Source organism: Rhamphochromis longiceps, linkage group LG17 (assembly GCF_057381845.1).
Source record: "Rhamphochromis longiceps isolate RC_006_pf linkage group LG17, R_longiceps_female_GT1.1, whole genome shotgun sequence".
Taxonomy (NCBI): Eukaryota; Metazoa; Chordata; class Actinopteri; order Cichliformes; family Cichlidae; genus Rhamphochromis; species Rhamphochromis longiceps.
In genome coordinates, this window is record NC_140573.1 from 14,306,421 (window position 1) to 14,320,610 (window position 14,190).

The 14,190-nt window shown below is 40.7% G+C and overlaps 2 protein-coding genes across 2 annotated transcripts in view; one reads left to right on the forward strand and one right to left on the reverse strand.

Moving 5' to 3' along the window:
• The window catches only part of exoc2 (exocyst complex component 2), a 51,143-nt gene extending 50,327 nt beyond the window's left edge, over positions 1-816 (forward strand). Inside the window, exon 28 of the mRNA XM_085386567.1 lies at positions 6-816. Within this exon, the coding sequence (XP_085242693.1) occupies positions 6-99 (94 nt within the window). The 3' untranslated portion in view covers positions 100-816. The remainder of the gene's footprint in view (positions 1-5) is intronic.
• Positions 817-6,071: 5,255 nt separating this feature from the next.
• On the reverse strand, positions 6,072-13,927 carry LOC146649418 (interferon regulatory factor 4-like). Its single transcript, XM_085387058.1, has 9 exons — positions 13,876-13,927; positions 13,463-13,702; positions 12,727-12,913; positions 12,301-12,377; positions 11,247-11,385; positions 11,062-11,163; positions 9,707-10,081; positions 8,910-9,016; positions 6,072-7,840 (listed from the first exon to the last, which is right to left on the reverse strand). The coding sequence occupies exons 2-9, from the start codon at positions 13,658-13,660 to the stop codon at positions 7,679-7,681; spliced, it is 1,347 nt and encodes a 448-aa protein (XP_085243184.1). The 5' UTR covers positions 13,661-13,702; positions 13,876-13,927; the 3' UTR covers positions 6,072-7,678.
• Between the last annotated feature and the right edge of the window lie 263 nt (positions 13,928-14,190).

Sequence of the window (14,190 nt, forward strand, 5' to 3'; positions counted from 1 at the left end):
TGCAGGTTACTGGAAGAGCTGCTGAACAAGTTTAAGAGCAGCATGCAGCTCCAGCTCACCTGCTTCCATGCCTCCTCTGTCCAGCCCATCAAGAGATAAATCTCATCCACTCCACCACCCAAAACAGAAGTCTGTGTCTTATCTATTAGCTAATGAACTTTGCCTGTATCTCTTCGGTTATCACTTTTTTGTTTACTCATCACTTTCAATTTCTGCTTTACTCGATTAAACACAAGTGTGTATTCATCTAATCTCGAAGACACTAAATGAGTCGATTTCATTGTTACTGTGCAGGACAGTCCCTGTTACGTTGGGTATGCTAATTATGTACGGCCACTCACGTACTGACAAGTAGTAAGTGAGTGGCTAATGTGCTTGTTTCTAGAAAGTTCAGGAACAGTCTGTCAGTGGGATGTGGAGCTGCAGACTCTGACTGAAATGTGTGTCAAAGTAACAAGATTTTTTTAAATGATGATGATGACAACAAGATGGTTTTCATGTACTGTGCCACCTGTATTGCTCAGTAAGTTAACTAAACATCAGCCTTCAGCTAGAGCTGCAAAATCTCAGTCTGTGAGCTACATGGAACTGGATCAGATCCTGATCCTGTCAGGATTTTTAGGCATGGTTGATAGTTTGTTTTTTGAAAGCATTGTACTGCTTTAATCCTTTTCATGCAGCCTTATTGTCCCATCACATTTCATTGAAATCCAGCATGTTTGTCAGTAAGCTTCATCTGTGGAAACCACACTGATGTAACTGTGAGTCAGTTATATTGATGCTTTTCTTCTAATAAAACACCATCATTGGAATTTACCATCAACTCATTTTTTTCTCACCTCATGAGACATTAATAAAAAAATGCTTCTTTAAGACTGCAGTAAATTCTTTTGTATTACCCTGCCAAAAACCCAGTAATACACGAATGCTTGATTTAACATGTGTTTTAAAGAGGGTGTACTAAACAGCTTTATTTAACTATGTATAAACACAGAACCTGCATGTGGCACCATATACATAGATTCGTACAAGCTAGTGGGATTCAGTGGGTTGTAGAACCACCTTGAGAAGCAAAAACTTGATATTTTCTGCGTAGCTTTATCAGTGTCTCATATCATTTTGGAGGAAATTTGCTGCACTCTTCTTCCTAACATTGCTTCAGTTCATTGATATCTGTTTACGCACAGCACTCTTAAGGTGAAAGCATTACAGTAAGGTTGAGGTCTGGACTTTTGTGTTTCATTGTAACACCATGATTCTTTCCTTTTTCAGTCATTTAGAATACTTTTTGTGCACAGAGTTCTTGGTTGACTCAGTTTCTGCAAGGTACCTGGGTCCTGTGGCTGCAAAGCAAAACAAATCCAAATCAACACCCCTGCACCACTCGGATTTGACAGTTGGTATGAGGTGTTTGGTTTTCACTAAACATGGTGTTGTGCATTATGGCCCAACACCACCACTTTGGTCTCATCTGTCCAACATTTTTCCACAAGTCTTGATGCAATTTTGCAAACCTTTCTTCACAAGCACAAGAACCTCACGTTTAAGCCGTATATTCGGTTTTGTCATAAACGGCAACCAAATACACAGCGACTTAGGTCTGACACAACAGACAATCAGTTATAAAACATTTATTTTGAATTGTCAGAATGATGTCACTCATTGTATAAAAGGAAACAACTTTAACAACTGGTGAAATACATGTCTATATACATCGTGCTTACCTTATGCAAGGGCTAAAATCATGAAATTCATGCAAAGTTTACATGAAAATGTACAAGAGCTTTCATGTCTTTAATTCGTCTGACCAGACTGACCAGTTCCTTTTTTCAACAATGTCTTTATTAGTGTTTTAAGTAATGACAAAATGAGAACAGAAATGCAAGCTACACCTCTACAGATGCATGGACACTAGCAAGTGCGGCAAAAAAGGCTAAACTCACATGTAAATGTTCCTTTAAAAGGTGACCAAGCATGCAGACATGTTTTACAACTGACTTCATAAAAGCTGTTGTAAACTTTGCCCTTTTTTTTCTTTCTAAAAATAGAATAGTCTAAGGAACATTATTCTTTCTTTATTTAATCTTTGTTCTGTGTTTGTAGGAGGTAAAGTAAAATACCCTTACTGGCCACTATATAATGTTTTAAGGTTTCTTAACCAATGCCATGCCTTGTCTGCCGTATTGAATGTGATACAACTACTGGGTGCTAAGGATAAGTTTGTATTCCCCAACTGGTTTGCAGTGGTTCCTGAACGTTGCTGGGTGAAAGTGGTTGCAAAGAAGCTGCGCCACTAAAAAAAAACCCTAGCGTTTGCTATTGCTAGCAGATTGCCTGTAGTTGGTCTGCAAACATTTGCTAACTACTAGTTGAGTGGCAGTTTGCTTGCCTTCAAAGTTGTGCCCCAACACAATTAAAAAGGCACAGCTTTTATTTTGAAGGCAAACAGTCTATATTTATTGTTTTTGTTGCACTTTTCACAGTTTAACTACAGCTCAGAGAGCAGCTGGGCAGGGTTTGTCACAAGTCCATCATTTCCATTTAAAAGACAGCTGCAGCAATATGCTAGCAACTTAACTAATCACAAGGGGTCTTTTATGAACTGATTAGGAAATACCCATTTTCCTTTGCAACAGGTGGGTTGTTAGAGAAAACAAATGGGAGTTCGCAGACTGCCATCAATCTCTAGCAACTAACCAGTCAATGAATACTCTGCCTCACCACCCCAACTGGTTGTTGCCAAATGATCAAAGACCAGTCTCTAAGCGTTTGTGACTGGGACCTTATTAGTTTGACCCAACAGTGTCTCCGTGATTGTCCAAAAGTGGTCTGCAAGTTATCACATGGTTAGTTGTCAGACATCTGCAATATCTCCATATCTGCTGTGCAGGATTTTCCCACTCAAACATCTCTAGGGTTTAGAGGGAATGGTTAAAAAAGAGAAAATGTCAATGTCAGAGCTCATTACATCCAAGGAGTGAATGAAGAAGCACATCTCTGAATGCACAACACATTAAACCTTAAAGCAGATGGGCTACAGCAGTGAAGATAACTGAATGCCACACCTGTGGGCTAACAACAGGAAACTAAGGCTACAGTTTGCAGAAGTTTACCAAAATTAGATAACTGAAGATCAGAAAATCATCTCAATTACTTCTGCAACATTCACAGAATTTGTCCTATATAACATCAAACTTGGATCTACTCTATTTTGTATCAGCGGTTTCTTGGTGCACACTGAGCCCCTCAATACTACCTGAGCATTGCTTAAATGCTACAGTCTGCCTGAATGTTGCTGCTTAACATGTCCATGTCTTCTTCTAGCAAGATAACATGCAATGGCACAAAGCATTGAGGCAATTCTGAAGGCTACTGCAAAGTGTCTCTATAGACAGTTCTCTATTCAGAATAAACCTCCACTGAAGTTCTTCAAAGATAACATCAAGCGTTGGAAGGTGCAAAATCTTTCCACTTAATTGTAGGTCTGTGAGAATGAAGGGACTTAACCTTGATTTTAACCTCAAGAGTTCATGCAATATTTTTGTTAAAACCCCCTGAGTAAAAGCTGAAAGTTTGCACATTAATCACATCTTGGTTTTGTCATTTCGATCCACTGTGGTTGGGTATAGAAACAAAATTGTGACAACTATGCTTCTGTAAGACAAGTATTTCTGAATCAGTCGGTATTGATACTCTCAGCTACAATGTAAAACAACTAAAAGCACTGCAAGGGAGGACTTGATTGCAAAAAGCAGCTTGCTGAGCAATTGTTGGCTTGGAGATGAGATTGTAAGGGTGTGACTGATATTTTTGGTCCAAACGTGATGTATGGTGACTGTTCGACTATAGTCGTTAAACTTATCTGCAGTCCAAATGTCACGCTCAGTAGTGGAAATTCTAACGAAGGCACACTTGCAGACAGTTGGTTTGTTTGCACCATGGCTCAGTAGCGGGTTTAGCTATTCATCTCTGGAGTTGCAGCTCACCAGTTCACTCATTCTGTCTGGCATGTCAGCATCTAGCTGTCAGGGAGGAGCATGAACACAGGGTGTATGCAGGGTGGGGACGGAGTGGGCCGTTACTCGGGGCAGCGAGCAGAAGACACAGATCCCAGAGGAAGAGAGCGACAACAGAAAGTGTGGTTCTGTGTGGGTGTAGGGACCTAAGCGAGCAGTTGTGGTAGGTCTAGTCGCCCGGGCAGACACGCCCACAGCTCACATGAGAAAGTTTGACGAGACACAAAGGGTTAGCTGAGGACACTGTCGAGATCTGCTGTTGTGTTTTCTAGCAGGAGATGACCCATTAAATTTCAGCTTTTGAATGTACAAACCACACCTGTGCATTTCTGTCTACGTTCATCGACCTCAGACTTTTTCTCTGACTTGGTTTCCCATCTACAAGTAGGGGAAAGCCATAGAGAGCAGGCAAGAGTTGTTTTGATTCTCTGCGTTCTAAACTTAGCACTCTGCCTCCCACGGATTCATTCACAAAATAAGTTCAAAACCCCAAAGCCTTATCCGCTCTCCACCAGCTCTCTGTTTACAGTAACAGAGGTGAGAAAGGGGAGTTTTTTCTCTTTCTTTTTTATTTCTATTCACCAGTATTCTGTTCCATTCTGGAGACAATATGACAAGACCTGCTTTAAAAAAACAACAAAAACATTTTTGATCTGCAGTTTTCTTTGCTGTGAGTGGGTAAATAAAAGGATGGAGAAATTTGACACATCACAGAAAAGTTGTCCCCTCGATTGTACCTGTTTTTAAGACAGATGTTTTACAGCTGAGCTCAAAAGAAGAAAACATTTTATAGAAGTGGCCAAGATTAGTAAGAAGCAGAAAAACACTGGAACAAGACTGGAAAAGCGTGGCATTTAGACATGTCCTACTTTTTGATTTGTTTTTGTTCCAGGTAATAAGATGCTGTAGCTATTGTGATTGACATCATGATGTTGGCCTATGTACTGTACATAATTTTATATATAATGTGATGTGATATTTTAGCCCCGCCACAAAACCTTTCACTGATTACAACCTCCATCGATTCTATGTTAGGATGGTGTGTAAAATGTGATGGGAACTTTAGCAGTCTGGACTGTTTTTGCAACAAATGCTGTGCAGAATACATGTAAGTTGTTGTATATATGGTCTTGCTGAAACAGAGATATGTTTGACCGCTAGAGTTTGGACAAAGTTGATCGTGCAACAGGACAATGATCTCAAGCGCACCAGTTAATCTACAACAGAATAGCTGCAAAAGAAAATCAAGGCGTCGCAATGGCTTAAAGGCCAGACCGCCACCTGACTGAAATGCTGTGATGGGACCTGTGCATAAACAAATGCCCGCAAATCCCGATGATGTGTAGTAAAGAAGAGTTTCACAAAATTCCTCCATAATGATTTGAAAGATAACCAACAGTGACTTTGCAATTAACTGATGCATCTTTTGCTGATACATTTTTTAAAAATATTGAAATCAGTTAAAATTGCATCAATTAAACTGAACTATAATATCTTTGGATTTTAGGAGAAAAAAAAAGATGCAATCAAAAAGATTGAGTCCAAAGCCGTGTAATTACCCACCCTGCCCTTCCTGCTGAAAAGGCATTTTGTTTTCAAAGTAAGCTTTCTGAGTTGTTTTTAACCTCAAACTAATGACATCTTCCTTTCTTCCTTGCTCTTCTTCAAAAATATTTTGTGGCAGTTACAGAAATGTTGTTGTTGTGGGGTTTTATGGTTGTTTTCCATGAAAGTGGAAACAGACTGTAATCTATGAGCAGAAACCAGGAAGGCTCTCTCGAGCGCTGCACGGAAAACCAACCTCTTCCTCTCTCTCCGCCCCTCTTGATGTCATCATATTGTTTGTGATAACCAAGTGTTTGATTAACCAGTCACATCCTGCATCTGAACCACATTTCCTGTTCAGACGCTCACGCGTAGTGCTGATGTTACCATAGAGCTCACACAGTTATGAAGAGATCTTGTCACTTGTTACGTTTTTAGTCATTTATTTATTTATTTTTGAAGGAAATGACACTTTAAAAACAACAACAACAAATGTTCACTTTAACCCTTTCTCAGATCTGCTATATAACAGTCACATTTAACATCACTATTTGATATAAAATTGAGTTTAAAAAGCTTATCTAAAATCAGCTCCCTGAGTTGCTCTCTCTCTCTCTCACACACACACATACATAAACACAGCCAGGCACAAGACTCCATTCATAATTTACTAAATGATGGTGATAGTGTCTCCTAACAGAAATGTATTTACAAGGAAAAATGTTTTTAAAAATTAACTAAAAAATACAAAAGCTCTTTTGCTTCACTTTCTTGCAGACAGTCAAATGAAGAAGTATGATAACAGACAGTTGAATACAAAAACAACAACATCAAACTGGAGCCAGTAGCTCCTTAGCTAGCAGGGGCTAGCTATGGTTTTGGTTATTAGCTTATATTAGCTTATATTACCTTAGCACAAAGTCTGAAAATTCTTCCATAGTTTTGTCCAGATATAAAATTAGATTCTTGAGTTTAATTTTTTGAAAATTATGGGCCAGATTTACTAAATGTGACAAAATAGCACATGTGCACAATCTCCAAATAGACACCTCATTGGTGTGGTTAGTTTTACAGGTGATTTACAATTGTTGTGCTCTTCTCTGAACATAGCTGCAGTTTCTGCGCTAAATAACATGTTTACTGGTTTTCATTAGAAAGTAACAGAAGGTACATTTGGTAATTTTCAAACTGTTTCTCTTATTTTTTTTCCTAGTCTATAACTAAGCCAAGCTAGGCTAATCTTAGCTAACCAGCTACTAGTTGTTGCCTGGATTGGAGTGGTTTGTGAATGCTAGAGATCTAATATAACTATTGGCATAGAAAGTGATTAGGTTCATTTGCTAATTTTTTTTAAGGCACAAAACTTTCACTCACAGTTTTCTATGATACAATCACCTCAGCTGTCAGTTTCATTTGCATAGTAAGCACATAGACAGTACAAAAATACAACCTCTGGGTCTGAAAAAATGAAGCTAATGCGCCAAGTACCTTAAACTTGCATTCTATCTGAAAGGTACCAGATGGCAATACTTGCGACTGCAAAAAGACTTCCTATTATATCAAAGTCTTTGGGAAAATTGCTTTCTGTCTTGACCTCTGGAAACACTTTCCTGATGTGTTTATGGTCCTAGTCACTTATTTTGGTTCACATTGAATAAAAAACATGAAATTTTTTTTAGAAATCTTGATCACTAGGTTTAAAATGGTATGCTCATTGGCTAACAGCTTATAAGTGACAAGTCGTTAGCAAACCAAACTAGCGATAATGAAAATGTTCATCGCGAGGCTTCAAAATGGAACTTTAAAAACCGGTGGATGACATCTCAATCATCTTTAATACTTTAACACCTTCATTTTTAATACTGTCTACGAGTAAGCATCAAAATACTCATTATGCCCAAAAGAATACAAAAAGGGAAAAAATAACACTGCATTTTTGACTTAAGACACACACACACACACACAGATACAAAAACCATACAGGGCAGATGGTTGCTGACTTAATGTCCATCATTTTTTGTATACCACTGTCCACTTTGTCCACATCTCAGAGTTTTCTTGCCTGTCGTGTAAAATGTCATCGTGACATTTCCAACAGTCACTTAAACCCGCAAAGTTCACTCCTGCAGGCTGCTGCTGTGGTGATGTGTGATGGCCCTCTGGTAGTCCTCGGAGGCATTTATGTGCTCTGTGACTCCTGGATGCTCATAGCTGCGGTAGTAGTGGCTGCCCGGCTGCTGGGCATAGTACAGGAGCTGCCTGGTGAACAGAGGCTCTACCTGCAACACATGAGAGCCAAGGAGGTCAGCAAAATCCATTCAGCATAGCACTATTTATTTATTTATTTATTTTTACCCCCCAAAAAAGTGAAAAAGTAGTTGGTATTTTTGCCAAACTCAATTAAAAAAAAGAAAAAATTCAATACACCCTTTCATTTTTCATTTAGGGCAGGGGTGGGAAACTCCAGGCCTCAGGGGCCGGTGTTCTGCAGGTTTGATCCAACACAGCTGATATAAATGACTCAATGGCCTCCTCAATATGTCTTGAAGGTCTCCAGAGGCCTGGTAATGAACTAATCATTTGATTCAGGTGTGTTGACCCAGGGTGATATCTAAAACCTGCAGGACACCGGCCCTTAAGGCCTAGAGTTGGACACCCCTGATTTAGGATGTTAGAGTTTGGGATATATTGAAGCCTTCTGTTGCAGTTCTGTGACACACTCCCAAGCTGTTTGGTTTTTGATAGTTTATTATTTATGGGCGTTTGACTGTTGACAGAGATCCAGGAAGGTTGATTCGCTATTTCAACTTTCCCAGCTTTGTTTTATGAAACCATTTTGAGAAGTCAAACTAGAGAAGGGCAAACCATTCCTAGTTTGGTTAAAGCTCAGCTACGTGGTTAGTTTGATTGAAAGTGTGTCAAAAATCTGTAGCTAAAAGGCACGAACCTTCACTTGGCTCATCCATTTTCACTTTATATAGAAATCAGAGTCTCGGGAGGGTGACAGTGGAACCAGGCTGGCCCTGAATCTCAGTGCGACTTATTTAGAAACCAAATTTTGTTATGAAACACTGTCAACGCTATGACTATGAACAAGGTCCTACAGACTTTCAAATCTTAGGTTTAAACTTTCAAATCCTATTTTTCACTTTTCAGCCCATACTTTAAAGTTTCAGCACTCTACTTTGAACCTTTCAAATCTTAGTTTTGATTTTAAGAACACCAGTTCGAACTTATTGTCAGCTTCCCAGTAAATATTAGGCTTCACTGATCCTCATAAACAAAATGAGAAAAAAATGAAAGATCTCTGGATCATAATCAGTGGTTAAACTCGGGGGCAGCAGTCACCTGCACAGTGAGGGTCCTTCTTTGTCTCTGTGGGTCCAGACACTCATCTCCGAAACACAGGAGGACCTGGAAGCGGGACGGCGGCCTTAGCCCGTAGCTCTGAATCTCTGCAAGTAGGCAAAAGGACAAAAATGCATCAGTAACAGCTCTGACACCTAAAACACATCAGAATTGATGATTTCAAGCAAATTTCACTTGAAGTGGTGTGACATTTAGAGTGATTCGAATGGAAAGTCCTGGTCACACCATGTATGCAAATACAATTAGCTGTCACAGCTGGAGCTGCTTAGCATGTGGGCGGGATGATGTGGCTGTGTAGACTTCATGTGACTCTCGGCTTATCATAAAATACTTCTTTAAGAAATTATTCTTGGCTGGCACAGTATGTCATGAAGTGACTTCCAGAAAATCAGCTGAGTAATGAGTCTCAGTTTGTTCTACTGCTAATTACATTTAGTGGATTTAGTTTTGAGTTGAGGTGGAGAGTTCTTGACTGAAATCCAAATTTTAGACCAGTTGGTGTTAGTCTTTCTATGTACAGCAAGGTGCCAGCTGGTATGAGTTCTTAAGTGAATCAATCAGATTAAAACATATCAACCAAGCTCTGTCCAGTACACCATGCTGATGATTAAGATACAGGTCAGGGACTTGGTGAATTAGGCATGGCACCATAGATAGGCCTTCATTTAAAAGAATAGTAACATACTAACCCAAAAAAGTGAGAACTTTTTAGTCTTTCGAGCACAAGTGATTGTTGATCAAAGATCCTGAGCTGATTTGAGTTTGTGTCCTCTCACCTGTGAGGTAGTCCTGCGTGTGGAGCAGTTTACAGGTGACGTCTCTCTCCAGCTTGTTGGGTTTGTCTCCGTACGGCGACGGGCCTCCCTGCCAGTACACCCTGCTCTGGCACAGCCTCCGGGCATAGAGCCCATCTGCTCGCATCCACAGCAACACTCCCCTCTCGAGGCTGGCTGGTGGACTCGGAGGACACTCGTCTGGCCTCCTCTGGGATGATAGGCTGTCAACAGGCAGGGGCACCAACTCATGACCTCCAGGCGTCAGGTAGTGCTTATCTGGGTTGCAAGGAGTGATATGGCAGCCATCCGGGCTGGAAGTGGTCACCTCTCTCACCAGAGAGTCCCGGAAATATACGGATACGTGCAGACGGAAGTCTAGAGGAGGACACAGGTAGAAGTTAGCTGAAATTTCTTTTTTTTAAACTCTTTTATGGACTGTCTTTGTTTTATTTTTTAAAAATGAAGCACGTAAGGTTTTCAATGTTCACCACAGCCCAAAGTCGCAGGGTGCTGCTGTATATTATTATTTCAGCGTTCTACATGCTGCTATGTCTTGTACTTCTATAGGAGCGTTCTGCTGAATCTGACAGCAATCTGCATTTTTTTTGGAAATGGTTTTCTGTGTATTGTTTATATGATCAAAATAAACACAAGCAAGAACGATTTGCATCAGATACAAAATTCCTTCACATGTCACTAAAACTAGACCAAAAAACGAAGCTAGTTTGAACACGCTCGGTCGTCAGCTTTGATTAAAGTTGCGTTCCTTTTTTCCAGCCTCTAGGGGGCAGAGTAAATATTCAAAATTAGCCGCATGTCTATTGAATCAAGCTACCAGCTTTACCTAAAAATAAATACATTTTAGATTATAGCCACCTCATGAAATTCCACTGATAGCGGCTCTGTAGTTGCTAGATATTTAACTTTATTATTAAATTTGGTGCTGATTTTCTGTCTGCTGTTTGTTATGGACAGTCAGAGTACAGTTAATAAAAATGGCAGCCTGCAGCATGATACAGATCCATACACTAAATGCAAGAACTGAAATTAAACTGCACTGAATAAAGCCAAGGAACAAAGTCTCAGGTGAAATTAGTAGTTTTCTGACTTCTGCACAGCATTACGCAGTTTCAACCTAATTGTACCTTTAAATGCTAAAATCTGTGTCATACTGTGACATTTTCAGCTGTTTTGAGCTTATGTAAATATGCATTTGCTGCTTGTTCTATGTAGATGGATTTTTGCTTTTTTTTTAAAAAATAGGACCTTAAGTTTAATTCTCAGCAGAGGATTCTGGTGAGAGTTCCTGATTTTATAGCGTGAGGGGAAAAAGTGAACTGAAAGTATTCGTGTACCTGAAAGTGCCTCTGCTGATCTGATGCTGGCGTCCAGTGTGAAAGGCGAGGGCTGACTCTCAGCTGGACCGTATGAGTAAATTGAGGCTCTTAGCTGGTATCCTGCACACAGAACAAACTATGTAGGCAATGCTAAAACTGATAACAATGCTTTTATTTTGCACGCTAAATAATAAGCCGTGTACCATTTTCCATGGATGAGCCCTGCCACGGCAGGGTGCGGGGCGGACAAGGACACTGAGTGAAGGGCAGCTCGGGCAGAGAGGCCTGCTCCTGACAGTAATCTCTCCAGCCGCATTCTGGACTCGCCATGTACTGTGGCATCTATAGAGAGGAAAGCAGTTAGCTGAGTGCACATCTTTGATCATAAGATACCAACAAACAGTCTTTGCATGATGCTTTTGTAATACATTACTCTTTAGTAGGCTTATAAGGACTTTTTTGCAACTTGTTTTATATGACCATTGCAGAATTCTTTCTTCATCCATAGATTTTTGCTTAAGCTAGTGATAAAATCCTTGCACCATAAACTCTGATTTGTTTTTGCATGAAAAGATAACGCCAACTCGCTGACTCACAAAAATAACTTAAATCAACTTGAGAGGAGAAAGCTGATTTGTTCATTTTGAGTGTGTAGTACTTTAAAAGGATAGGTCACACAGATTAATCAGTGCAGAAAAATCAATTATGGTGAGTAACATCTGAAACTACACCATGTCCGAGAAACTGAGATCTAAGAAATAGACATCACATTACTAAAGTACGGATTTAAAACTAAGCATCTGCAGCCTTTGTAGACGTGTTCCATACTTTATGAAAACAAATGTAAATTATTAAGTAAAGCAGAGCATAACTATACTCTTCATTACCCAGGCAGGAAGTACAGATAACTTTAAATAAACTAGGATAGATAAAGTTAAATGCAACAACATTTAATTTAGTAAATGAGAATTAGCATTTACAGTGTGGCAAAAACATATTTTGCCATAAATTGTGTGCTTTTTTTTTTAAATCAGTTGCTGCCAAGAAATCTAAAAAGGACCCAAAAACTCCAGAGTTTCTATCAGCCCCTGAAGTCAGCACAAGTCATAGTTGGGGATGCACATCATTACCCTTCACTTGTGTTTGTAAGGTCATCCATGCATGCACAATATGACACTGTCTGTGTCTTCAACCTCCCTAATTCTCTCTGTCTTACTTTAGTCCCGCCCCACTTGTTTCTATGTGCAGGAAAATCACCTGAGTCGGCACAGAGGGGTAGGAGGGATGCATCTGAAAGCTCCCTGGGCTCAGAGGACTGTCCTCCTGTCTGGGCCCTGCATGCGGGAAAGAACATTTTTATTAGAAAAGCGCTCTAGAAAATGTCTGAACACATTTTCTGTCAGTACATTTAGAAAAGTCCACATCGATGCAAGTACTTCAGCATGACTTGAGCTGGTGCTTTGACAGTTTGAGGAGTCAGAGAATTTCCACTTTATGTCTGATACACAACTAATTATCAGATTGTGATCATCTAATAATAATAACTACAATAAAACACATCAGTAAAACCCTTTATCCAGTTTGGTTATTGCCGCTGTAGCCCAATCAGCTTTCAGTATTACTACCAGCTTAATTCATGCTGCAGTAAACTTTTTTCAACGCTTTGTTCGAAGGGGGACTGACTTTTCTTGGCGCCCTCGGGGATGATGCGGTAAACTTTGTAGGGGTCCGAGATGTCCAGCTGGCTCCTGTCCACCAGTTCCTCAAAGTCATTGCTCTTGTTGAGGGCGCAGCGCAGGCGTGTCTTCCATGTCGGCGGGTCGGGTTTGTCGATGCCCTCCCGAAACTTGCCTTTGAACAGCGCCCAGGCCTGCAGACAGGTCCGCGGGGAAATGTTTAGAATACCTCCCTCAAGTTTAGCGCGAGAGAATCACACAGCCTGGCCTCTCCTAACTGCGACTGCACGGCCTGTAGAAGAACATCCTCCCGGTGCTGATAACTAGTTACTAACTCTTCACCAATAATTATAAAATAAAACTTTCGTTTATTTTCGTTAAGTGGCTTCTTTGGAGCACACAGTCATTTTAAAGAAGTTGTTTTGCGTCGCTCTCCCAGTAATGTGTGACTTTTTTTACAGCATGGTTCAAATATTCTTATATGGAAATAATCGCATCCTAATGTATGGAGCGAATTTCATGAAAGACAGCAAAACCCTTTTTTATATAATGCATCAGAGAATATTCAAACGCTACTAAGACGCCTAATCGAGTTAATTATTTTTACACACATCATTAAAAGGCTATAAGAAAGTTTAACAGCTCTAAAGTTTGTAATACTTTAACACGTATTGCTGTTGTTTTATTCTGAAAGGCGCAGCTCGCTTGTGGCTGGCGGACCCCGGAGGATGCGGGTCTCTTACCTTAAAAAGCGCGGCATCCTCATCCCGGTTGTAGTCCTGTTTCCCGGCGTGTTTCCACGGTATCCTGAAGATGGTCTTCTCGTCGTTCTCCCAAACCAGACCGGGATATTTCCCGCAGTCCACCTGCTCGATGAGCCACTGGCGCAGCTTGCCGTTGCCGCTGCTGCCGGAGCCTCCGTAATCCACGTCGGGGTTCATCTCTGACCAAAAAGACGCACGGGACAACTCCACTGTCTGCTCCTGTAACGTAGTAATATCACACGCTCTCGTGTTTGTGTGTGTTTTGAAAGTAGGCTTGTGTAGGTTTAGTAAAGAATGATTAAGTTAAGTAAAACTACTAAAGGTTAACCCACTGCGCTCCCACGCAGACTAACTTCACTGTGCGCTTCGCAGGCTGATCGAAGCCGTCTTACCTGTGAAACTTGAAAGCCGTCGAGTTTTGATATCAGTCAGGGTCAGAAAGTCCTCATCATTCCGGCGGGCCCGCTTAAATCCACCCAGCCTATGGTGAGCAGAGGGAGGGCGGAGCCGGGATGCTGAGGAGGGTGCACCTGCTGCTTCTGCTAGGCCCGCCTGCTTCCCTCCTGCGAAGCTTATCAGCGCGCACACAGCGGCCGATCTACAGTAATACACTGGGGAAACCCTGCCGGCGTCAACCCGAAGTGTCACACACCCGCACACGTGGAAAATGATAGGATGGAGACGAAAACAATTCTTTGAAATTATAA

Coding starts and splice junctions, on each gene's coding strand:
- LOC146649418 (XM_085387058.1), bottom strand. CDS start 13,660: ATGAACCCCGACGTGGATTACGGAGGCTCCGGCAGCAGCGGCAACGGC. Junction 9,017..9,706: donor CACGCAGGACTACCTCACAG/GTGAGAGGACAC, acceptor GCCTACTTGCAG/AGATTCAGAGCTACGGGCTA. Junction 7,841..8,909: donor GAAGGACCCTCACTGTGCAG/GTGACTGCTGCC, acceptor CATGTGTTGCAG/GTAGAGCCTCTGTTCACCAG.